Raw genomic sequence first — 23,443 nt, 5'->3', positions numbered from 1 at the left:
GAAAAAAAATACTGTTAAGCTACTGAAGCAGTAATGGGCACCACGGTTCTCTGCCCAAGAACTGTAACTCTAGGCTTGGTAACATCTAGTTCTACATTTCACTGTTGTCGGCCTTTGCTTTCATGGTGGGTGAAATGCCACGCTTACATCCTCAGACTCGCGGAGGAGCTCGGTGTCTTCCACCTGGACGACAGCATCGGCACCGCAGGGGATAGGGGCCCCCGTCGTCACCCTCATCACCTGCCCAGGCATCACTGTGTGGGTGGGCTTCACATGCAAAGAGAAGGCAAATGAAATTACAACATAGACAAGCCAGAAAAGAACTTATGTATTCCAAAAGTGGCCAAATAGATTCTGACAACAAGGAAAAACTGACAAAACCAGTAATGGTGGCAAATCTTTATATCATATACTGTACAGCACCATTGTCAACAGTTACAAAAACGTTTTTGCACATAGTAAAGAAAGCTCCAATATGAACTTTTCTTATGATTACACCCTGAAACTTGTAAATTGAGTTATTTTACTCTGAGGAAAAAAAACTTTCATCCCCAAGGAAACAGAACTTTTCTTCAAACATTACTTTTTTAAAGTAAACAAAACCACCTAAAAATGTTTAATTAGTAATCGATCAGCAAGGGCTCATTCAGGGAACCATTTACCCAATAATTTCCCATGTTTGTATGCTTAAAATTTAATTTTACAGAGGAAACGATTAGTGTGAAGTCTAGGATTTTGGAGGGAGCAGGAAAGTTTAAAGTGGTGGCATTTAATGTGACATATAGCATGGGGGGCAAAATAGACAAATTTATAAAAAGAAGTTATGCTGTGTCTTAGTCTAAAAAACACTCCTGGTGATTTGATTAGTTTAAACATGGAGAAAATAGATTGTTTTAAGCTGCTTTTATCTACCGATCACTGATCATGGAAGTCTAAAATGGTGTCAACCTTAAAAATAAATATTAGAATGTGGAATACAGATTTTGTTACTTTCATAAAAATGTGTGATTGAAGCCATGAGGAGTCAACTCAAAGGTGTGACTGCTTTCATACTCTTATGAAGCCATTACTGTCACATTTGTTGTGGAAAAAGGGTTCAAGTGTTCTTACTGTCTGAACAAAACATATCAAGTATGAAAAAAATAAAGCTTTTCTGATAAAAGACAAAATCTAGCACATGTCTGGGAGCACACATTGTGTTAATCTCTAAAGTTTAGGTGTGTTTAGAGTTTATCCTGCATTAAGAGGGGAAAATTCTTACTATGCAGAAAATACTGATGTGAAATGACAGCAAAGGCAATAAATCTGTTGGTCAACTATTTTATGTCCAAAGACAGAATGTGAGTATGTTGTTGTGAAAGTGTGACAAACCTGCTCTCCAGCTTGGGATTCTCCGATGATGAAGCGATCACCTGGGCCGTCAGCCGCTGACGAAAACAAGGTTTAAATAAATTAGACATGAGAGGAGATGAAAGTGTTTGATTGGTTTAGTCACTGAAATGAACTTTTAGGTCAAGAAAGCAAAAACCGACAAATCCAATATCACATTAGCATGCTAAAAAGAAAATATTTCCGGTTTGAATGGATGATCTTTTGGTAAATATCTATCTCTAATTTCTCATTTGATGCATTTTGGGTGATTTTTACATAACACATAAAATGAGCCAAGTTTGAAAAAGATAGAAGGTTTTGTGTTGAGAGAAGAACAGCCCATCAGCCATAATTTATTGTTCCCACCTCTCACAGCATATCCATCCTTTACTGAAGCAGGAAAGGGTGGAAGGTTGTCTTTGGCATAAACGTCCTGAGCCAGGACTCGACCCATCCCATCTGCGGAGAAGAGAAAAGCAGAACGTAGTTGAGAAGTGAGGAGGAGAGGAAGATGGTGACAGCTGGAGAGAAGCAGATGCGTAAAGGGTGAGATGGTGCATCCGATTTAGGCGAACACACAGAGCGACGTGTGTGAGGTTTTTGTGCTTCGGTTTTATTACATTGCTTCTGGTTGGAACTTCCAAACTTTAATGAAAGAGGATCAGAGACTCTCAAAACAAAACAGCTCAATGAAAGAAAGAAACGCAGGAAAAGAAATCACAGTATGAGTGGGCGAAGTAAAAAAATAATAATTCCAACAAAAATACCTTGAGATGCTCCGTGGATAAATATAGCTCTTCTTTGAGCTTTATTGCTGTGATGATGTGGGTGTTTAATATGAAAGATCTAAGCTTTGATATCAACCCAGGAAAAAAACCCAAAACATTATGCATGTACATGCAAAGACGCCCACAGTCATGCAGATACTAAACACCAGTTAGAACACGGTGTTGTAAGTGATTCATCCCAGCTGCAGATGAGGACCTGGAAGGTTCTGTCCAAGTCTTTAACAGCACTTCATCAGAGAAATTCTGTTGTTTTTTTCACATTTCCTTCCAAGCTGCCACTTAAACAGCCTGTTGGAAACATATGCTGAGGCTGAGCTGAGGTTAAAAATAGAACAGAGGTGACGTTGTGCTGCAGCAGTTTGATAAGATGCTCTTTTCCCCAAAACATCTCTGATTGTGCGTCCATCTTGCTCATTGGTCAGGTGACAGCAAAGCATAAAGCAACAAGCTGGAAAGCGAGAGTGCATTTTCTTAATTTAAATTGTAAACATAAATGACATCAATGAACTGTTAAAGAATATATCTCACACATACACTCAGGCTGCTCCATATTCAGTAGATGAGCTTCTCCAGATGTTGTCTCTATAAATATTTCATTTTCCTGATGCTACCTCCCTGCTGTCCTGTTCTTTGCTCTGAACATGCAAATCTTGTAACTGAGCTGCACCTCATCATGAAATAAAACATATTTTTAAACTTTGGGGTTGTTTTTGTCATCATTTAAGTGTGTTGAGGTCATTACTGCCAGAGGTGCTCGTCTCTATATTGTTTTTTTAAAGGTTGAGTCTATGTTCTGCTCTCTGGCCCTCAGCTTGGCTCCATGTCACCCTTCACCAGTGCTTGGCCTGTTCTGCCGGAAGGATTACACAACCTTGTGTAACTAAATGTGGATATTTGTGCAAGATAAGTCAAATGCACAGAATACAAAACTGCTATTGATTTTAAAAACATGGTTTACTTTAGGAATAATATTCGTCTGCTTTATTTACACAGCCTCTGTTAAAGATGGGTAAGACAAGTGGGCATGCTCAGTTGAAAACCAGATAAATACACAAAATAAAAGGACAAACATGTATTTTTTTCCTCGCTGTGAAGTTAAATCAGACCAAACTTCTTTTGTTTTAGCTTAGTTAGAATTAGCAAAATAATTTATATTTGGTAAATGCCTGAAAACTCAGCAAAAAAAAAAAAGAAAGTTTTTTGTGACTTTCCTCAAATTCAAAGGTTAACATACATTTGGTCAGCCTTTTCAGATGTATGGCTTGTGTCATATTCATACCTATGCACAGTGAGTATCATTAAGAAAACTCTCTGAAAGTCTATTAAGTTCACCTGACTAAACCAAAATTTGCAAAGATTAAAAAAATGTATTTTGAACTTTATTTGCGATTGTTAATACTAGAGTTTGGTCTTAATAAGAGAGATCGAAATAGGTCATTTTTACCTAATTATATGTGGGTTATCAGACAGTATTCAATCTATAATGTTAACATTTATTTATTTATTTGTTAGTCTATTACAATTGTCAAAAAAGATCTTTTATGCATTGGCAGATCAAGTTGTCATGCTGACTGTGTCCTATTGAAGTTCATGGCCCTGACGTTGCTGCTTGCAGCTATTTTTAGGTAAGGTTTGTTTGTTATGCACATGCCCTTGCAGCCAAGAAAATTTGTGTCATGGAGATTGACATTTTTCATGCATACAGAGACAGCTGATTCAGTGAGGTGTCCTCACAGTGAAATGTGTTAGAGCTTAACATCCCAGCAGTCTTAAGGAACTGATGTTAACTAATGTAAAACAAAAAGGGAGGAATAAGATGATATAAGCACAAGATTTGACCTGGTTCAGGAGCGTCTGCCTCCTTACCTCTGTAGTTGATGATTTCAGTGCCCAGGACGGCGGTCATCTCTAGCACAGTAATGAAGGCCTTGTCCATGGAGGTAAGGGGGAAAGGGGACATGCGGTGTCTCCGGGCAACTTTTGTGATGTCCACTGCACTGTGACCTGTGGGTAAGATAAAAGTTGGACACACCAACATATAGAAGTTGGCCAAAAAACCTATATATTCTTCTCTGGGTGTCACTCTACCATCACTTCTCAAACATACATGACAAGATGTTCCTCCAAAGACATAAAGCTTAACCTTTTTAGCATTTAAGATCTTTATTTAGAAACTTTGAAAGGTCTTTGGAAGTTGACAGCGCTCCATTGGGATTCTGTCACATAAGAATAAACAATGCCAGAAACAGGACCACTCCAGATCTCCAGAGGCAAACACGTTACCTTTAAAAGTCTTCATTTCTTTATTTTTAAAACAGACTTTTATTAGTTTGCATAACTTAAGCTTGCAGCTGATGCAGTAAATGACAGATTGAAAATGATTTGTGCATTTTGAGGAAAAAGAAAGAGTCTGAAATATACAATTATATAAATAAAAACAACAGTCACACTAACATAGGAGGATTGGATTAACAAGATTTATTTTCTCCTCTGCATGCAGGTGTATCTGTGCAAGAACACAATTTGCATGAGCAGAGGTTGGCAAGACACACTGACATGTTTGTTTTCACATGCTGTGGAGCACAGCTGGATGATTCAGATGCTCGATAGCAGCTGCGATGATCTAATAATACCTCTCTAATAATTCCAAACGTAAAAAGGAACAAAGCTATGTGTAACTAATGCGTAATCTGCTTTCTTTCCCCCTGTCTTTATCTCTTCCTACCTCCCTCACCCCCTCTGCTTCTCTGCCTCCCAGTGAAGAATAGCCGCCACGCTTTGATTTCCCTTGACCTAATTTTCGTTCCCTTAAACATACACTTACGCTTCTGCAGCATATTCTTAAAGCTTAACATGAAGCTTAACAACTGCTGGCACACACATGGATGCATAAGCATAATACAGCAGCCACACACAGAAAAAACACACATTTGAATCTATTTATGAGCTTGGGAGAGCAGACGGGAGAAGAAAGTAGTTAGAACTCACTTGATCTTAGGATATTTTCTTTGCTGCTGCATCGTGACTGCACCTGAAGATGGATAGAGACAACGGGGGAATGGAGAGAAAGAGAAACAACAAAGGTGGTAATTTTTGAAATGAAGTCATATGAAATAAACCAAGTTGATCTTTTAAAACGGTCGAGGTGACAAGCTGGTCGTACAACATTCAGAAGCACTAGCAAAAGCTGCTTCACACAACACTATGCTCTTTGTTCAGCTTAGGCGAGATGGCTGCATCTCCCGCTTTACATTTTAAACATTTAAACTAACAGCACAAGTGATAATCACAGATAAATGCGCTCACATGTCACGCTGTCGTTAAAGAGAGCAAAGGACTGTACGGACAAATGCAACAACATACAGAGTGACGATAATCACATCACAAAAATCATATCATAAATTGACTTTGACATTGAATGCAGTGAAAATGCTGTGCTGAGTATTGATCGGCTGTTCAGATGTGGCGCGGGATGGAAAGATTCCTCTGGGAATCTTGGATGCTGAGTGGGAGCTTCTCGTAACTCTATGGTGAAGTGGGGAGGAGAGCAGAGATGGATAAAATTAGGTGAGTTTCCAGCAAAACACACAAAACTGTTTTTTGTAACAAATATCATGATGCCAATGTAATTACAACCCTAGTCTTATGGATTTGTTCTGGAAAATGGCAACTTTGTAGTTTTGTTGATGTGAACCAAAATGAATGACATTCTCTTTGGCTGTAGAAACTACATGCAAAGCAGATTTTTTATTTTTTTTTTAGAATAGAATAGAATAGCAACATGTTTAAAGATATAACCCCTTATTTGGGAGTAGATTACTCTCAAGTATGATTAAATTGAAGGTTTCTTCCTATAGAAGTACTGTTAGTGTGGAGGATTTAGTGACAACTAGAGAAAAGGTCACAGATAGCAGCTAAATAAGTACCTGTTTACACAAGAGTCTACATAAATTATATGCCAAAACTGAGAAAGGATTTAGTTTTACTCTAAAACACGTTAGAGTCCATTTTTAAAATTCCTATGCTGCCACTAGACATAAGAAGATTCATTAAAGATACATGTTTAAATACACAGCATAAAAATAGTTTTTTTCTCCACTCTCTAACATTTAGCATTAGTAAAATGATTTGTGAGAATTTTTATCGTCGGTTTTCCTCAAAGTCATCACACCTCCTTTGTATTTGTTAGAACTGCCTTTGAACGATATGACTTGTATCAAACATGTTCTGCCGGCTGACTTGCTCACATGCATTTGTCTGGCTCTGACCACAAATTTTCTATCAAGTCTTTGTGATTGTCACTACAAAACATTGACTTTACTGTCTTTAGACAATTTGTAACTAAAGCAAACTAGTTTGTGATGTGCACCAGTCCCTGAACAGCTGGAATAGTGTTCTCAGGATTACAAGGCTTTTTCCTTTATGTGTAACTCAAAGAGAAAGATCACAGTTGCAAAAGCCATCAATATTTCCAATCTTACTCTCCAACTCCACCTTCAGAATGATGTAATAAAAGTAGTGCATTGTTAAGATCCTGTAATACATTTTTAAAATTTGATGCACTGATAAGATTCAGAATTTTTATTTTTTTTAAAAAATATTTTAGGATCTCATCAATGCAACAAAGTTTTAAAATGATCTGTAGCGGTTAACAAGTTCAAAAAATGTTGTGCATTGGTGGGATTTATTAAAACCCTGGAGCACAATTTGAAAAAAAAAGAAAAGAAAGAAAGGACAATGCAACACATTTTTTAAAATTATATTTTGTAATTGTCTGCAATAAGAATATCATAAATGTGTTGAAGTGACATGTTCCTGCAGCACCATTTTAAAAATATTATGAACTCATAGGACTCTGATGCACAACTTAAAATCTTAAGTTTATGAAATATATAAAATGTGGCACATGATTAGCATGTTGCTGCTTAATTCTGCATGTAGGATGTTTTCTTACGCTTTTGGGATCTCAGTCATGGGGGTAAAGGAATACAAGAAGAGCAATGATTGAATGCTCTTAATTGAGCTACAGCTGTCATATTTTTTTAGATGATCTTTTATTTACCTTAATGAATACAGGTCAAATTAAAGAACAAACTAAGGGCGCGTCAGTCTCCCTCTGTGTCAGACTTTAATATTCAGTCGCGTCAGCTGAAACTGCCTTGTTTGCAGTCATTATCTGTTTTGTCCTAACATGCCCTTCACTCACTCTGGGATCTCTCTAAGTCATCCCTTCCATCTCAATGGCTTCTGTGACCTTTAATCATTAAAAAAACAAGCTGGGTGCGGGTGGTGTGTGATGTATGGAGAACTGAGATGCCCATGGTGAAGGTGAAGGTCTCTCTCTAATCACCTACCCGCCCCTTGCTGTCTCCTTCCCTCCCTAAGCTGATACTGCAACACCAAACAGCCAAGGTGAAAGGGTGGAGAATAGGTGGTGGGGAGTGATGGAGAGTGAAAAAGACAGAAAAGGTGAGTTGATAGCCAAGGGAGGCGAGGAACGATGGCGATCAGCATGATGTGATCCCGCAGCCCGGAAACAAACAAACAAAAAATTTTAAAAATGGGACAGACTTCATTAAATTACAGAGCTGCGACATAGCAGAGAGAAGAAAAAAACAACCAAAAAACAAAACTAAACAAAAACAGTAAAGACCAATAAAGTGGTCTCAATGGCAACTACTTAACAGACATCCAGCACACCAGACAAAAACTACTGAAAGCAGACCACGTTAACCGGAGAGACAGAAACAGAGATAGCCAGGCAGATGAGGGAAGAGAGGGAGAGATGGAGAGAAACGACAAAAGACGGAGAGGATAAGAATCCTGACAGAGTGAGTGAAGGAATAACAAGACAAAGAGTGACGGGAGTAAACGAGGGACAGGCCGAGAACAAGAAACAGACGATTTAGAAAGTGAGAACGGTGAGTGATAGCCAGAGAAACAGCTAGGCAAGCGAGGGGAAAGAGGGAGGGAAAGAGGGCGGGGAGGGGGGCAAAGAGCGGGGCATTTGATTTGCGCGCTCCTGTGAGGAGGGTTGAGGGAAGGGCAAGGGAGGAGAGTGGGAAAGGGGAGGGGGCGGGATAGTTACTCGAGAGCTGAAGGTCCTCCTGCGATCATCTTTAAGCACCTCCAACCTACAATGGAGCTATAGTGGAGATAAAGCATTGAATCACAGGCATCAGTGCATCTGTCCCAGCAACCACAACAGCACAGTCAGACATGGCAAACAGACGGACGGGAGGAACAAACACACAGACAGGTATCCACCACGACAAGCAACCCTGGCAGGTGCAGCAATGAGAGGGCTTAGAAAGAGAGAGAGGGGGTAAAAAAAAAAAAATGTTTTTTTTTTTAATATGGCCTCATTGAAGACTCTCCAATGGCAACCAGTAAAAGCTTGCAGAATTTGGACTTTATTAACCCTGCGTCCTTTAAGTTATGTTTGTGCTGTTTTTGTTTATTCCCATTTGGTTCATTCAAGTCTGAGAAACTGTTAAGTGCAAATTACTCTCTGGTCTCCAAGTGTGTGTGTGTGTTTTCCTTTTTTTTGCGTTAGAACAATTTTCATCTTAGTAAATTATTGCTCTGTAGTGACTTTATTCCTTGAAGGTCCATTAATCCAAATGAAGAGATTGCTATCAAGCTGACTAACTCTGTACTCAGCGATCAGTTAATTGTAAATATATCAGTTTAGACCGTGATAAATGTGGGTTTTATTTTGGCCTTGCTCTTGAGAGGGATTTTAATATTGCATTATTTATGTGGTTATGTATCAAAAATGTAAAGGTTTAAACTCAAATTACTACTTTTTAAAACCGATAAAGGTTTGTCCTTAATCATCTCAGTTTTCAATGTACGTCGCCTTTAAATAACTTTATCCTTTTTAAATAAGTATAACTTTCAATTGTGATAAAAAATTTTATTAAAAGATTCATGAAATCAGAAAAATATAGGTATCCGATATTGAACATTAAACTTTATGGATATAGGTTTGATGCATTTCATTTGTTTTATATTCTGCTGCTGAATAACCTGGAAGCCAGTCGTCAGTAATGCAATTTTTGGGCATCATTAAAGATATAATGACTCGCATTTTCTACATTCTGTAAGAATGATCGAAAGTCACACTATCTTCTCACTTTCACTACCATTTGCTTTTCTTTGACTAAAATTTGGTCCTTTTTGTCCTGGAAGCATACAGTGTCAGCATTCTTCCTCTGGCACTCCATTTTGTAATTAATAAACTTGCATCTGGGTCATTTTGCTATTCCTGGTCTCCCTGTTCCTTTTTTCTTGTTTGTTTGTTTGTTTTTTTTGACATGCAGGATTTTTGTATGAAGTGACTCTTGATAATGTCCATCAAATTTCAGGGTTTCAGATACCAGGGCCCTGATCTTTCTAACATCTTGTTGTGAGACCACAAACAAACTGGAATCTTCCACATATGCAGATTTGCACAGAGACTTTGTAGATTATTGACATCCCTAGCAAAACATGCGTTATAAATACATGCATATTTTATTACAAGACTATAATCTCAAACAGTTACACAAAAAGCGTCTTTGGAGAAATTTTAACGTCATATATTATGTCCTCATTTTTTGTGGGGTTTCTGGTCCTCATCTAGTCTCTCAATTCCAGTTCTAAACTTTATAATTCTTCCTTTAGGTTAGTTTAGTGATGCATCTATGTTCTTGATGGCATTTCCTTATCAACTCAGCAAAAATTTGTTTCTGCATTTATTACACCCTGGGCAAACTCCTGTTTTAGCTCCTCGTCCCATAAATCAGATAAAACATCAGCATCATATCCATTACATATCCTTACACTGTGCACCGAACTGGGAGAAGCCCATTTCCTATTGGACAAACATACAAAAAGCAATAGAAAATTAACTAAATTTTAACCTTCTATTTTTGCACTATATCAAAATTTGCTACAACAAAAAATAAAGTGAGATTCCTACTGCAATTAAAAAATATGTGTATTTTAAAGCAGACAATGTGATAGATGCATATTAATTTTACACTGAAGAATTATAATTAATTCTTCAGTTCTTCAATTATAATTGCTTTGTTAATATTAAGCTTTTTTTTTTGCTTGATTTCAAGTCCTTTTCAGGGGACTCATATTAGAAACCCTTGGAAATTTGCAAGTCAATAGGATTTGTGCTAGAACTGGCCATATAATATACTAAAAAAGAGCAATAGGGAAAATTAAATGCAAGAAAAAAAAGATCTATGGCAGCTAAAAGCAGCTACAGCAAGACACAGATCGAGCCTGAACACAGGTAAAAGCACAAACAATGTAACAATCAAAAACTAGGCATAAAAGCAGTGAAAATGCAGAATTGTAAGAAAATATGTGATCGTAGATGAAGAATCGCATAAGAATCTCCCTACCTTGCTGGTCACAACAATCACATCACAACAATAAAAATAAAGCTACCTTCTACCTTCCAGCTTTGCATAAGCCTTATAGTAATAGACCTTCATCTGATTTACAGAATACAACTAAAATCTTCACATTAATCTAAAAAATAAAAGCTTATTATGAGGCTACAAAAAAAAAAAAAAACAAGAAAAAGAAGAACAAAACATTTTGGTGCAGAAGATAGAACCATCAGTAAGCCTTAGGCAAAGACAGTTTGCAAATAGATATGAGTGCGCTGGAGGAGGGACAGGTAGATGTGTGGGGAAGTGAGGAGAATATGAGAAATGTGAGTGCAAAAGCAGATTTGTATTTTTTTTATAGTTAGAGGACTGTCAAACATTTCCACAATGACGTCTGGTCTGTCCATAGCTGCAACACCCCCCCTTTACTAATGAGAGACCACCATGTGAAGATGGAAAAAAAGGTTTATATGAATATGAAGGATGCAAAAATGATTACAAGTACTCAAATACACAAACACAAAACAACAGCCTGGATATATACTGTATGTTTATTAAGCCCCCGCCCCCCAAAAAAAGTGAATACAATTTTTGCCGCTGAGAGGCATGTGCATATTTATGTGTACATCTAAAGATCTGAGTTGCAGAATCTTGATTCTTTAACTAACAGCGTTATGCTAATAATGGAGATGTGTCAGAAAGATCAATGTGGCAGGGAGCAAGTGGCAGCAATGACTACAGAGACGGAGCAGCGAGTGCACCCAAGCTCGCAAGACATGTGGCTCAGAGCGGGTGAGCTGCAGCTGAGGGAGGGGGGTCGATAAGCTCGATGATCAGCTGGCAAAGACGGATTTTAGTGAAAGGATGGGATGCAACTGCTGTGGTGCTGACATCAGCACAAAACAGAGAAGCTGTCAGAGAAATTATGCAAAAGAAGGAGAGGTTTTTTTAAATGTTCACTGTGGGAAGAAAGAGGAAAGGTGTTTTAGTTAGCTTTGGTTGCCTCTGCCCCCTGGGATCAAGCAGAGGACTAAATGCTAAAAAGGGGGCATGGAGTCAGATTGGGAGAGGGCCTGGCAAAATGACCCAATGATAATGCAAAAAAAGTTCCAGTCTGGAGAGAGGAGGAATGAGTATAGGTGTAGTAGTGATGCTTTTTACCTCCCACATCACTCCTCTGTTAATTCCAGTTCTTACAGTGCAGTGAAACAGTCTTTGCCCAATTACAGATTTCTTCTCTTTTCACTTTGTTTTCCCCTCACACTTAAATGTTTCAGATAATCAATCAAATGTTAATATTGATTAAAGAAAAACAATTTTCAAAGCTATCTGAACCAGTCTGGCCATCAGTGAAAAAGTAATTACCCCAGAAATCTAATAGTCTCTTTAAGGTCTTAGCACACTGTTCAAACTGGATTTAATTACAGACTAACTAGGCTTTATACTGTTTTATTTACATTTTTAATGGAGTTGGTGGTGTGCAGTGGGTCCAGTAGGACGGGTTTTGATGTTCTTCACATGGTTTTGAATCAGTTATGCAAAGTAACTATCTGAAGTAGGAGTAACTCACAAATCCAGATACTTGAAGATGGGAAAAAGTTATTGCAAGCTCTCAGACAAGATAGTGACACACAATCCAACACATTCAGTTGGGAGTGAGAATGGGTTGCACAATCAGATCCTTGAGCTTTCCTGATTATCTGGTGCTAGAAGAGCTTATATTTACATCTGTCTCAGAGATCTTTCGTCCAGGCAGGGGGTTCTGAGGAGAGTAAGGTAGGTGGTCCAGGTTGAGTTTTTGTGTCAGGGTGAAATGTGGAGGAGTATGAGGGATGCATGACTTTTCAAACCTACGATAGAAGCTGCTATGGCTGTATGCCAGCGTTCCGCTCCGGATGGGGGGATGGGCTTCTTTAGTTGGTCTTAAAGTAATCCCATCAGAGTTCAGTGAACTGCGGGTGTATAAGCTAAAGTATGAGGATAAGCACCGCACAAACCCACAAGGTTACAAGCCAGAGGAAGATCAAGCAGCTCAGATCGTCTTTCCAAGATCAGGATGGCAGAAGATTGGGGAAAACAGGCGCTTGCTCCCTGGAAGAACAATGAAGAAACTACAAGGGGCTCTGCTTTCACATACACAAACAGCAATCATACAAAAGGTATGCTTTTAATTTTGAACCAATTTGGGTTAAAGTTAGTGTTATCAGAGATTAAATTAATATGTTAAATATCTACAGTGCTTACACTATATGCTTACACTATAAATACAGTGTAAGCAGAATGACATATACTGTAGTTTGTGCAGTGATATTTAGACAAATGCTTGCTGGCACAAAGTAAACTTTAGTGAAGTGTTTGAAATTTGATTTATTAGTTAACTTCGATTTGAAGACAAACTAATTAATCTGCATTTACACGATACTTTCCTTGCCTATATGCCAGTAAATAGTATGATTGTTGAAGACTAAAATGTGAACTTGTGCTTCCAGATCCTTTTGAAGGACCGAACTACCACATCGCTCCTCGATGGGTTTACAATATAACAACAGTTTGGATGTGTTTTGTGGTCGTCTTATCAGTGTTCACAAATGGCCTGGTCTTGGCAGCCACAGCAAAGTTCAAGAAACTCCGTCATCCCCTCAACTGGATCTTAGTCAACCTTGCCATTGCAGATCTTGGAGAGACGGTTTTTGCCAGCACCATAAGCGTGTGCAACCAGTTTTTTGGATACTTTATTTTGGGACATCCAATGTGCGTCTTTGAAGGCTACATTGTCTCAACTTGTGGTATTGCTGCTCTTTGGTCTCTGACTGTCATCTCTTGGGAGAGATGGATTGTTGTATGCAAACCTTTTGGAAATGCCAAGTTTGATGCCAAATGGGCCACAGCTGGGATCATGTTCTCCTGGGTCTGGTCGGCAGTGTGGTGTGCTCCTCCTGTCTTTGGATGGAGCAGGTACTGGCCTCATGGATTGAAAACTTCCTGTGGACCCGATGTGTTCAGTGGAAGTGAGGACGCTGGTGTCAAGTCCTACATGATTGTCCTCATGATTACATGCTGCATCATTCCTCTGGCTGTCATCATCTTGTGCTACCTGGCAGTGTGGTTGGCCATTCGTGACATTGCTATGCAGCAGAAGGAATGCGAGTCAACCCAGAATGCCCAGAAGGAAGTATCTAGGATGGTTATTGTCATGATCTTGGCTTATTGTATATGTTGGGGACCTTACACCTTTTTTGCTTGCTTTGCTGCAGCCAACCCCGGGTATGCCTTCCACCCTTTAGCCGCTGCCATGCCTGCATACTTTGCCAAGAGTGCCACCATCTATAACCCGGTCATCTATGTCTTCATGAACCGGCAGTTCCGCACATGCATCATGCAGCTCTTTGGGAAAGAGGTGGATGACGGCTCTGAAGCGTCCACATCAAAGACAGAGGTCTCCTCTGTAGCTCCTGAATAAACCTTTATATCCTCTGTTATTGTTTTTTTTGTTGTTTTTTATAATTTAAACTGTATGTAAAATATAATTTGTTTGTTTTACGTTAAAAGCTTAAAAGTGAAGGTTTTGTGTGTCAATGCATGAAATGAACTTTCATTATTTTAAGAACTCATGGATGTGTCAGTGCAATAATTTTGGTAAGTCAACTATTCACCAATACTCTCTGTCGTCTGTATTTGTGACTAGCAGCTCTTAATGTGGTTCACTGCAGCCCTACAGCCTTAGAAATGGTTTTGTAACCATTTTGATGGCACCTTTTGGGTGTCATTGACTACTTTGCTTCTCATCTGTTCTTGAATTTATTCTAGATCTGTGCTTCTTAAGAATTACTTTGCCTGCTATGTGTTGCCAGACAGGTTCTATCTGAGTAATTTATTTAAATTATTGGTATTACAGTAATCTGACCTGGGTGTGTTTGGATTTCAATGTGGTCTTATTTGTCCAACATCAAATTTCATTCAATGAGCTGAAACATTCAAATGTGACAATACATCAACACAGAAGAAATCTGTAAGGTGGAAAATAATAGCACGAAATATCTCATGTCTTTGGCACAAAAATACCCCCTACTCAAACAAAACAGCATCAGGCAATAATCAAGCCTTACAAAAGATCAGACGGACGATGAATGAAAAAGAATGAGTGCTTGTGCAGATCTGGAGAAAGAGGCAATGATTCAGAGAACTGTTGTTGATCAGAATAGGTGGTAGCACAAATGTGGACTTTACAACTCAGTAATAACTAAATTATGTTGCTATGTGTCTCACCACAGTACATATTCCATTTACAGCTGAATAAAATTATTGGGGTAGCAAGTTTTAGATGTTTTTGCTCCAAAACATTAATCAAATCAATATGTAATCTTTGACAACACATTTATCTAGCTATTTATCACCAGCCTTTGTACTTAGGCCATATTACCACTTTGTAAAACAATTTAGTTATCCTAAATTTGACCAGATTGGCAAATTCATAGTTAATTCTAAGGAGTTGAAAACAGTACAGTTAAATTACAGTTATATGCAATTACATAATGAGGAAATTTAAAACAATAGAATTTAAAGTATTGTATTAATATTTTATGTGATAGACCAACACAAGAATTGTGAAGTGGAAAAAAATATGTTTTGTTTTTTTGTTTTCTTTCTTTAAACTTGAAAAGTGTGGTGTGAATGTGTATTTAACCCCCTGGACTGTGCTGGCCCTAAATAAAACCTTTTGCCCCCAATTGCCTTTGGAAGTTATTGAAATAGAAAATAGAGTCTACCTGCATGTAATTTAATAATAGTATAAATGCAAGTCTTTTACAAAGGCCTCAGAGGTCAGCTAGAGGAAATTAGTGAACAAAAACAGAAAGATGAAGCTGCAAAACTACCAACATGACTGTCCACTTAAACTGACAGGCAGGCTAAGAACATCTTTAATCAGAGAAGCACTCATTGACCCGTTGACGCTGGAGCAGTACTATCCTGGCAAAAATGGATGGAAATAAATACAGGGCCCTAACGCAAGCAAATATGTTAAGGTACTGTGAAACACTTAATGCTGTGGTAGAGATGTACTTTACAGTACAACTCTGATGCTAAACATATAGACAGAGTTGCAATGGAATCATTTAGATAAAATAAATCCAAATGAAAATCTTTGGCAAGCCTTAGCAATTGCTGTTTCTGATGCTCTCTATTTGATTTCAGTGAGATTTTACAGACAAGCAAAATTATACTTTGTGGAGGTCTATCACATATAATCTCACAGTTAATGCTTTTACAATGTGATGTAGGCCTCATTTGAGTGTATTTAATGATTTTGTTTTATCACTGGAGACTGTGAAATTAATAAAATGCTCCAGTGAAACATGGTAAACCGAACTGAAGCCCAGTGGGATTAAAAAGCCCTTTTCTCTTACTGCCTCTCTGCCTGTGTGTGTGAGTGGCAATGCATGTCACTTGTGTTAGGTGGTCAGGTGCTCTGTGGGAAGCCTGCATGCCAGTAAATAAGTTGCTAGAAGGTTAGCGGGTTTACCTGGTCCAAGGTAGAGTACCTTGACTTGAGCGTGATGACCTCATCCAGGTGAGCCCTGAATTCTCTCCGTGAGGCCTGGGGGAAGCCACAGGATAGTCACTCATCTTCAAACCACACACACCCACACCCATACAGTACTAAGCTAGAAAAGGCATGCACACCCACTCGGACATAAATGATCAGTTACTGTAGTGGTGCCTTTAGATTATCCAGACAATTCCAGCCACAGTCTGGTCATTTTGATTAGAGACTCAAACAATGTACAAAATAGCCACTAGTGCTCCATTGACTCTTCAGTCAGACCAAATAAAAATCCAAAAAGTCAAATATCTCACTGTAACCTCCAAAAACACAACAGAACCGCACCGGCTCAGTAGATTTAAAGCAGTTCTAGCAGAGAGCGTGATCACATATCTGTGTATGCAATAAAATAGACACTAATCTATTATTAAAATAGACACTATCAAAGACCTCTCTATGGAGAAATAAAGTAATGAAAAAATTATGGTTTTATTAAAATATTAGTCAAATTATGCTCGAGATTAAAAATGGCAGGCAGTAAAGATCACAGTTTTAGTGAGGCTTAGTGATTTTAACATAATCATTTAAGTACCGTCACATAAAATAAACAGAGGTACTTAAAATCAACCAGTTTTTATCTATGTGGGCTGACTGTTCAAGTAAATGACTCAATTCACTCAGCTGGACTTTCTCAGATAGGTTAACATTATAAGTTCAACAAAATTGGATTATATGCTCATTTGAACTGATCTGGGTTGTATTTAATTTAATCTGACTGTATGATAAGTTTGTGTTGGAAATTATTGGACTAAACACAAATTGGACTGAACTTTATTTGCTATAACTGGGTCTGAATTGGACCAATTTCTTTTGGTTCCATACAAATAAACTGCTTTTTACTGAATTGAACTGAATGATTGTATTTATTAATATCGTCCTTTTGACATTAAGAAAGGTTTGTCTGTGCCATCACCCTGGAGACAAGAGAGCAGATATATAATTAATGTATGGCTAACTGCTAGCTGGCTAACATTAGGCTTCTGGAATTGCATATTGGAAATTCATAAACTATGCTTAAAAGTCTGTGGCAATAGACCAACAATTTGAAATCAGTTCCATCATTTCTGCCAGAAGCTTCCTGGTTTGATACAAAAAGTATGTAGGTTCTCTGCAACTTATAAACTTGCTTAACCAAACATTACTTGAGTTACATGTGTGTATATTTAAAATCATGTGCATAGTTTCAACCCTGTGTGGATTAAGGACAATTAATAATAAATTCCAACTTGAGCACCGAGTTATTATTTATATAAGTTGTAAGCTATGTGATCTTTCTACCCTTGAAGAAGATGTACTTGAATAAATGAATTCCTAAACTCATGCCTTTAAGCTTTTGATAACTCTGAATGCATGTTTGTTTTTAATATGAAAAAAAAAAACAGCTAAATTTTTGGTATGTGTAGCGATTTTTAAGATAGTTTTGGTATTTCAGAAAAACTTGATAAAAACAAGGTATCTTTAGGGATGTGTGGTTTTTTTATTTGAAGCTTTCCCAGATACAATTACTTAATGAATTTATAACATTCTTCCCATTTTACTCCTTCCAACTGAGCTCATGTCTCTATTATTACGTCTACAGACCAGAATCACTGGACTATTACCAAGGTAACAAGCAAACATCAGAGCTGTGAAAGCTGTTAATCAGCCTTTTATGTGCTGATGTTTATGTGAAGCCCTGTATGTGCAAAAGAGGAAGAGAAATGCACATTGTGCAAGCAATATCACTTACATTCAGATACACAAAACAAGCATCTTTCAACTGTGCTGAGGTTGAAAGATCAGTTAAGCAAATGTAAAGTGATGAAGGTTTAGTTATTTGGCTGGGTCTAAAAGGATGGAGACAAGTTAAGAGGTAGAAACAGAATGTTCACCAGAAGGAGGTCACATTTTATTCCAAGACAAAATCCACAATGAAACGACAACATCGAGGTGACATCAAATGCAGAAACACAGAGGGATAACCGAAAAGAAAAAGAAAAATGCAGAGGAACAGCAGGCAGGACGAAACAGATGCACAGAAACACATGACGGAAACAACAGGGATTCAAAAGTGCTGCACAAGAAGGATGAAGCATCGACTGATGCCATGGTTACGATGCATCACAACACATGCAGGAGTACCTCAGCAATGCTTAGGGTGGATGAACAGGAGGGGAGCCGCGCCTGGTGCCGCGAGAGAGAAAGGAGGGGAGAAGAGAAGAGGTTTAACAGAGCCAAAAGCTGGGTTGAGCAGGGGACAGAGGCACACAGAGACTGACAGGGGGAGCCCTCTGTCATTCAGGACGTCTAGGTCACGGGTCTCTGTGTGACTGTCGTAGATGGGCCTACGCAGCCAAGGACGGGGTGGACATGGCAGGACAAGACGGGACAGGAAAGCACAAGAAAGGTCAGGACAGCAGGTAGGAGTCTCAATGGGATTCAGTCTTCACCAGATCAACTGGAGCAGAGGTTTCACACAGGATAATCACACAGTTCAAACATCATTTCATTTTGTTTCCTGGCATGAGCAGATCAGCACTTATGCTTCACATATTAAGTAATAAGGTGGTCTCAATTACACAGAAGTGCCGGTTAAATAATTTTAGGTTGCACTGAACAGTTAAATTGTAGAGCAGATCAGATTGTTTGCGTTTATCAGTTACAGTTATTTTGTTTTTCATCTGTTCCTCTGAAAATTCATCACTGAATCAAAGGCAGCTGCTGTTCTGCTTTTTCTCCATGTGCTAGTTTGTGAAAAAACAAAACAAAATAAACATCAAAACAAAAACAGCACAGGGACACTGTGCTGGCAGAGACACTGCTGTTGGTCTGAAAACCTTCCAGCATGGAAAGTGGAACGGTATTCACTGAGAAATACAGTTGAAGGTGTCTGTCAGTAAAATAATGACGAACAATAAACAGAATAGATTACAGGGCCCTGCAAAAGCACCTACATATTTTCAGATTTACTGGGATTTTGAGTGAGAAATCAATATAAACTAGGATCTAATTTAAAAATGGAAGCAAAAACAATGTTTGAATTTCAACATTTTTCTGCAGTACAAAATCTGAGCACAATCTAAAACCTATTGCAAAATGCAAATGAATTGCTACAACATTCATTTTTTTTGTTTTTGGAATTTGGAAAACATTTTTCCTTTATAATTGTATATTTTTACAAAGCTCATTACGCAGGAAGTCGTAAAAGTCGAAAAAAAAAGCACACTTTTGTGACCAAAAGTAATCAAAAGGAACAATGCGTTTCAAACCACTTTGAGATGATTACATAAGTCAATGAATTGAGAATTTATGTTGAAAAAGCACGGACGACGTTAACCACAACCACAAGCCGTCTAATCTAGCCTCATTCATCGCAGCCCCCTCACGGCTCCCTCCATGTCTACATGTATAGAAAAATAATGAGCTAAAATAATGAGAAAATTTCCCATGTAGCAGAGACTGAGAGCTGACACAGCTGATTTGACAGGCACATGTTCTGCTGCTCACCAGTCTCCCCCGCTTCCTTGCTGCCCACGTGGTGAGTGAGCATGCTCGGTAGAGCTGCTTGGACAGTCTAATCCCTTTTTTTCCCCCCCAAGGCTTTTCGTTTGTCTTCCCCCTCTTCTGTGTCTGACTGTTGCTCTCTCTTTCTCTCTCTGTCTGTCTTGCTATTCAAAGCTCTCTCGCTCTGGTTCCATCCTCCACTGCCCTCCAGGCAAACTCTCAGAGTCAGTGGGTGTGAGTAAGTCGAGACAAATATAATATCACATACGGTGCACGCAAACTTTCACACACACACACACACACACACACACACACACACACACACACACACACACACACACACACACACACACACACACACACACACACACACACACACACACACACACACACACACACACACACACACACACGAGCGCGCACACACCCCTGCATGTTAAAAAGATGATTCCTAATCCTGACATGTAAATACTGAATGTGAGCTGAAGAAGGTTTATGTTTAAACACCTGATGGGACAAGTCTTTAGAACAAAACCAGAATGTTTCCTGCACACATGAACAAACACAAAGGACTGAAATTAGTTTGACTTGAAGCCCACAGCAGTTTGACCCATATGGTCAAAATACACTGCAAGGCAAAATAAGGAAGAAACAACTTCTGGCCTTAGCTACTTTCATCTAGTTTCTTCAAGCATACATCTCACATCTTACTGGGTAATTCATTCAGTCTTATATAAAAACCCCCAAAATATTAATACCAATAAATTGGATTTTGCATTAAAATATACAATTAAGTATCCCTTAACCTTCTATTTCTTATAACTTGTCGGTTCCTTTTTGTTAACAGGATACCTAACAGCTTCCTTTAGGCTATGTAAAGGTTGAACTAGGTAGATTTGTGAAAAAAGCAACAGAGAAGTGTCATTCTTAAAACTGTGTTCCTGACCCTTTTGCTGATGATGCAATTGGCATTTATTTTTAAGTTATTTGCCCCAGTTCACCCTTTGGACTGAAAATGTTACTTTTCCACTGTCTTCAACTCTCTGTTGCAAAGGTTTGCTTGCTTTCGGGTAGAGTTGTAGTGAGAAAAACTAAACAAACTGTGACGGAAAAGCAAGAATATATATATATATATATATATATGTATATATATAAAGTAGATCGGCTTGCTTGTTTTTTGGCTGCACAGATTTCATCATGTACAGGCCCTTGTAGAATTATTTGCACTCTAAAGTTTTCTTCTGTTTTTGTAAATTAAAATGTTTTAGATAAAATGGTAAGAAATATATCAGACAAAGAAAAAAGCCAGCATGTAGTTGCCAGATGAATATTTTCCAACCTTCGCAAGAAAGGCTGGTCAACAAAAATGATATTTTCAGTGAGGTTACAAAAGCACATGGCGCAAAATCTACAGCATGACAGGTTTCAGTGATAAAAGAGAAACTAAAGGCGAATTTCACGTTTGCCAAAAAACATCCTGGGTCTGTATTCTCAAAGTCTTCTCTGAAAGCTTAAATTTTAGTCTAAAAATTCATGTGAAGGAGTCTTAGCTTAAGAGTGATTCAAGCAGCTGCTGAGAGCAACTCTGAGCATAGAGGAGAAATATATTCCTATATTGGTGAGAAGGTGTGATTAACCTTGTTGATAGTTGTGATGCTGTGATTGGTTGATACAGGAAATAAAATAAGACATAACAAATACGGCTCCAGTAATAAATTGAGAGAAAAATAATTGATCTTTGAATCTAGACTGGTTAAGAAAAGTGTCATGACGGCATCAAAATGTTTGATCGCGCCTTACTTACATCCTCATCATTAGTGTGATTTGTTCCAGCTTCTCGCAATGTTGCTACTTTTACAACTATCTGTTTTCAGAAAATATCTCTTTCGGTATTCCTGCCATCTTCCCTTCTTTGGCTCATTAAAAGGTTCCTCAATACTATGACTATTTTCACTTTAGCAGTTATCTTAAGGCTTTGTGACTTCAGACTTTAGCTTTATGAGGTAAAATCTAAAAAAAATCTTTGAATTTGAGAACTAAGAATAATAATAAAAAAACATCAGTAAACAACACTACTCGTGTTTTAGTCTTCTTTGAGAGTACAGGCCTTGATGTTCCTCAAGATAAAACAACCAGTTTATTAGAGAGACAAAACTGCAACTTTTTGGATGATGTGTTTGATCTTAAGTTAACTAAGCGTTTCTGAAGAATACCAAACTTCCGTCAAACATGGTGGATAGTAGTTTGATGGTCTGGGGCTGCTTTGGTGCACAAGGACCTACACGTCTTAATTGAATTGATGAGACCATTAATTCTGCCCTCGACTAGAAAATCCTGGATTAGAATTGCCACCCATTAGTTTGTGACCTAAAGCCTAAGTGCACTTGTGTTAAGCAGGATAACAATGATTCAAAGCATTTTGTATTTACTCAGAATACTTTTGTCAAATATAAAATCTGTAACATTCAAATGTGATGTAAAAGTTAAAACAGAAGCCATCTGTAAGGAGGGTAATGCTTTGTCGCAGCGGTTCGGTTTGGCCTTTTTGCAAAAATATTTAAAATGATTTCCATGGCATTTGGCTGCATTTTGATTGTTTTTAGATATTTACCACTGCATAACATTGACTGTACATGAGCAGAATGGAAATTATGTTAGGATTGTGCCCTCAACAAACTCTAATCTCTAAAGTGATGTGAACTCTGAACATGCACTTTACACTCTGCATCTTCAATCACAGAACTTGTCTAAAAATGGGCACCGAAAAGAATAAAGACTGATCACTGTAGCTCATCAGAATCAAATTCCACTGTTTCTCCTGCAGCCATCTATCCATTTTTCATCCTCATCCATACTGCCCTCTTTTCCATGTAAAGTAGTGCTGCAGCTGAGCGGTGTCAGTGCTTCAACACACCATATCGTACCTTAAGAGACAAAAATCAAGAACAAGAGTTGTTTATTGTTACCTTTTGTAAGGTTCAGTAGATTGCTCAGCTTAAACACTGACAAGAGTTGAGCTCTGTAAGATGTTGCCTTCCATATCCCCACTCCTCATCCTGCCGTTTTATGTAACCATGTCTGCCACTTTCCAACATTGCAGGAGCACAACAGGAACTTCCTTCTCTTCATGACTCTGCAGCTCACTGATACTTTTAAGCTTGTAGACAACCTCATTGCTCCAAAACTGAGCCTCTTACCTCCTAACCCCTTCTGTGGCCTGACAGTGTGCCTTCTTCAGGCTCATCAGGAGCATGTACAAATTAGATTTCACTAAATATACACTCCATGCATCCAGGCCCATACCCACTCAGCTAAGAACACTAAAACATTCACTCATTAAACACACAAACAGAAGCCTGTAAACATTCTCTCTGATATGCAGAAGGAACGACATTACTTACCATCTTCTGCCTGGAGTCGAAACAGAATGAAGCTCCTCGTCACATGCACACGCCAACACACTTACGCGCAATTTTACACACTCGGTAACTGTGAGAGAGTCGCGAGGGTGAGGAAGACTGAGCAGAGAGCGAGGGAGAACAAGGAAAGGCTGGACTGGAAAGGATGCACAAGAGAGCAGGAGAGCAGCGAGGGAACAAAACAGCCGAAATGAGGAAGGGGAGAGGGAGAGTAGGGGATGGCAGTGGCTGCACATGCGGCGCTGTACACAAAATCATCCACGCATGACTGACTGAAGTCTGTGTTTGTGGCTCTCTGTGTGAGGCTTTGTGCATTTCCCATGAGCATTTCTATCAGGGAAAATGTAATTTTTTTCCCCATCACATCTTCCATCCTCATTTATGCTA

General features: G+C 38.5%; 2 protein-coding genes across 11 annotated transcripts in view; one reads left to right on the top strand and one right to left on the bottom strand.

The window, feature by feature from the left end:
• gphn (gephyrin) overlaps positions 1–23,443 on the bottom strand; it is a 90,136-nt gene that overhangs the window by 5,787 nt on the left and 60,906 nt on the right. For 5 of the 10 annotated variants that reach the window (XM_023347633.1, XM_023347634.1, XM_023347635.1 and 2 more), the window contains exons 9-16: positions 18,276–18,317; positions 16,074–16,148; positions 8,248–8,304; positions 5,148–5,190; positions 4,026–4,163; positions 1,738–1,830; positions 1,372–1,427; positions 148–267 (exon numbers count right to left, since the gene is read on the bottom strand). In XM_023347633.1, the coding sequence (XP_023203401.1) occupies positions 148–267; positions 1,372–1,427; positions 1,738–1,830; positions 4,026–4,163; positions 5,148–5,190; positions 8,248–8,304; positions 16,074–16,148; positions 18,276–18,317 (624 nt within the window). The remainder of the gene's footprint in view (positions 1–147; positions 268–1,371; positions 1,428–1,737; positions 1,831–4,025; positions 4,164–5,147; positions 5,191–8,247; positions 8,305–16,073; positions 16,149–18,275; positions 18,318–23,443) is intronic. The other 5 variants (XM_023347641.1, XM_023347642.1, XM_023347638.1 and 2 more) reach the window with 4 other exon arrangements.
• On the top strand, positions 8,311–16,063 carry LOC102217171 (red-sensitive opsin-like). Its single transcript, XM_005803109.2, has 2 exons — positions 8,311–12,711; positions 13,042–16,063. The coding sequence occupies exons 1-2, from the start codon at positions 12,609–12,611 to the stop codon at positions 14,010–14,012; spliced, it is 1,074 nt and encodes a 357-aa protein (XP_005803166.2). The 5' UTR covers positions 8,311–12,608; the 3' UTR covers positions 14,013–16,063.

This window comes from Xiphophorus maculatus, chromosome 15 (assembly GCF_002775205.1).
Source record: "Xiphophorus maculatus strain JP 163 A chromosome 15, X_maculatus-5.0-male, whole genome shotgun sequence".
Lineage (NCBI taxonomy): Eukaryota > Metazoa > Chordata > Actinopteri > Cyprinodontiformes > Poeciliidae > Xiphophorus > Xiphophorus maculatus.
Note: the sequence above shows the minus strand (reverse complement) of the source record. Positions and strands in the feature narration are given on the sequence as shown.

What these genes read in the sequence shown, in the direction of transcription:
- LOC102217171 (XM_005803109.2), top strand. Translation starts at nt 12,609, where the DNA reads ATGGCAGAAGATTGGGGAAAACAGGCGCTTGCTCCCTGGAAGAACAAT. An exon ending in AAACAGCAATCATACAAAAG is followed by an intron (nt 12,712 to 13,041) that starts GTATGCTTTTAA and finishes TTGTGCTTCCAG; the next exon opens with ATCCTTTTGAAGGACCGAAC.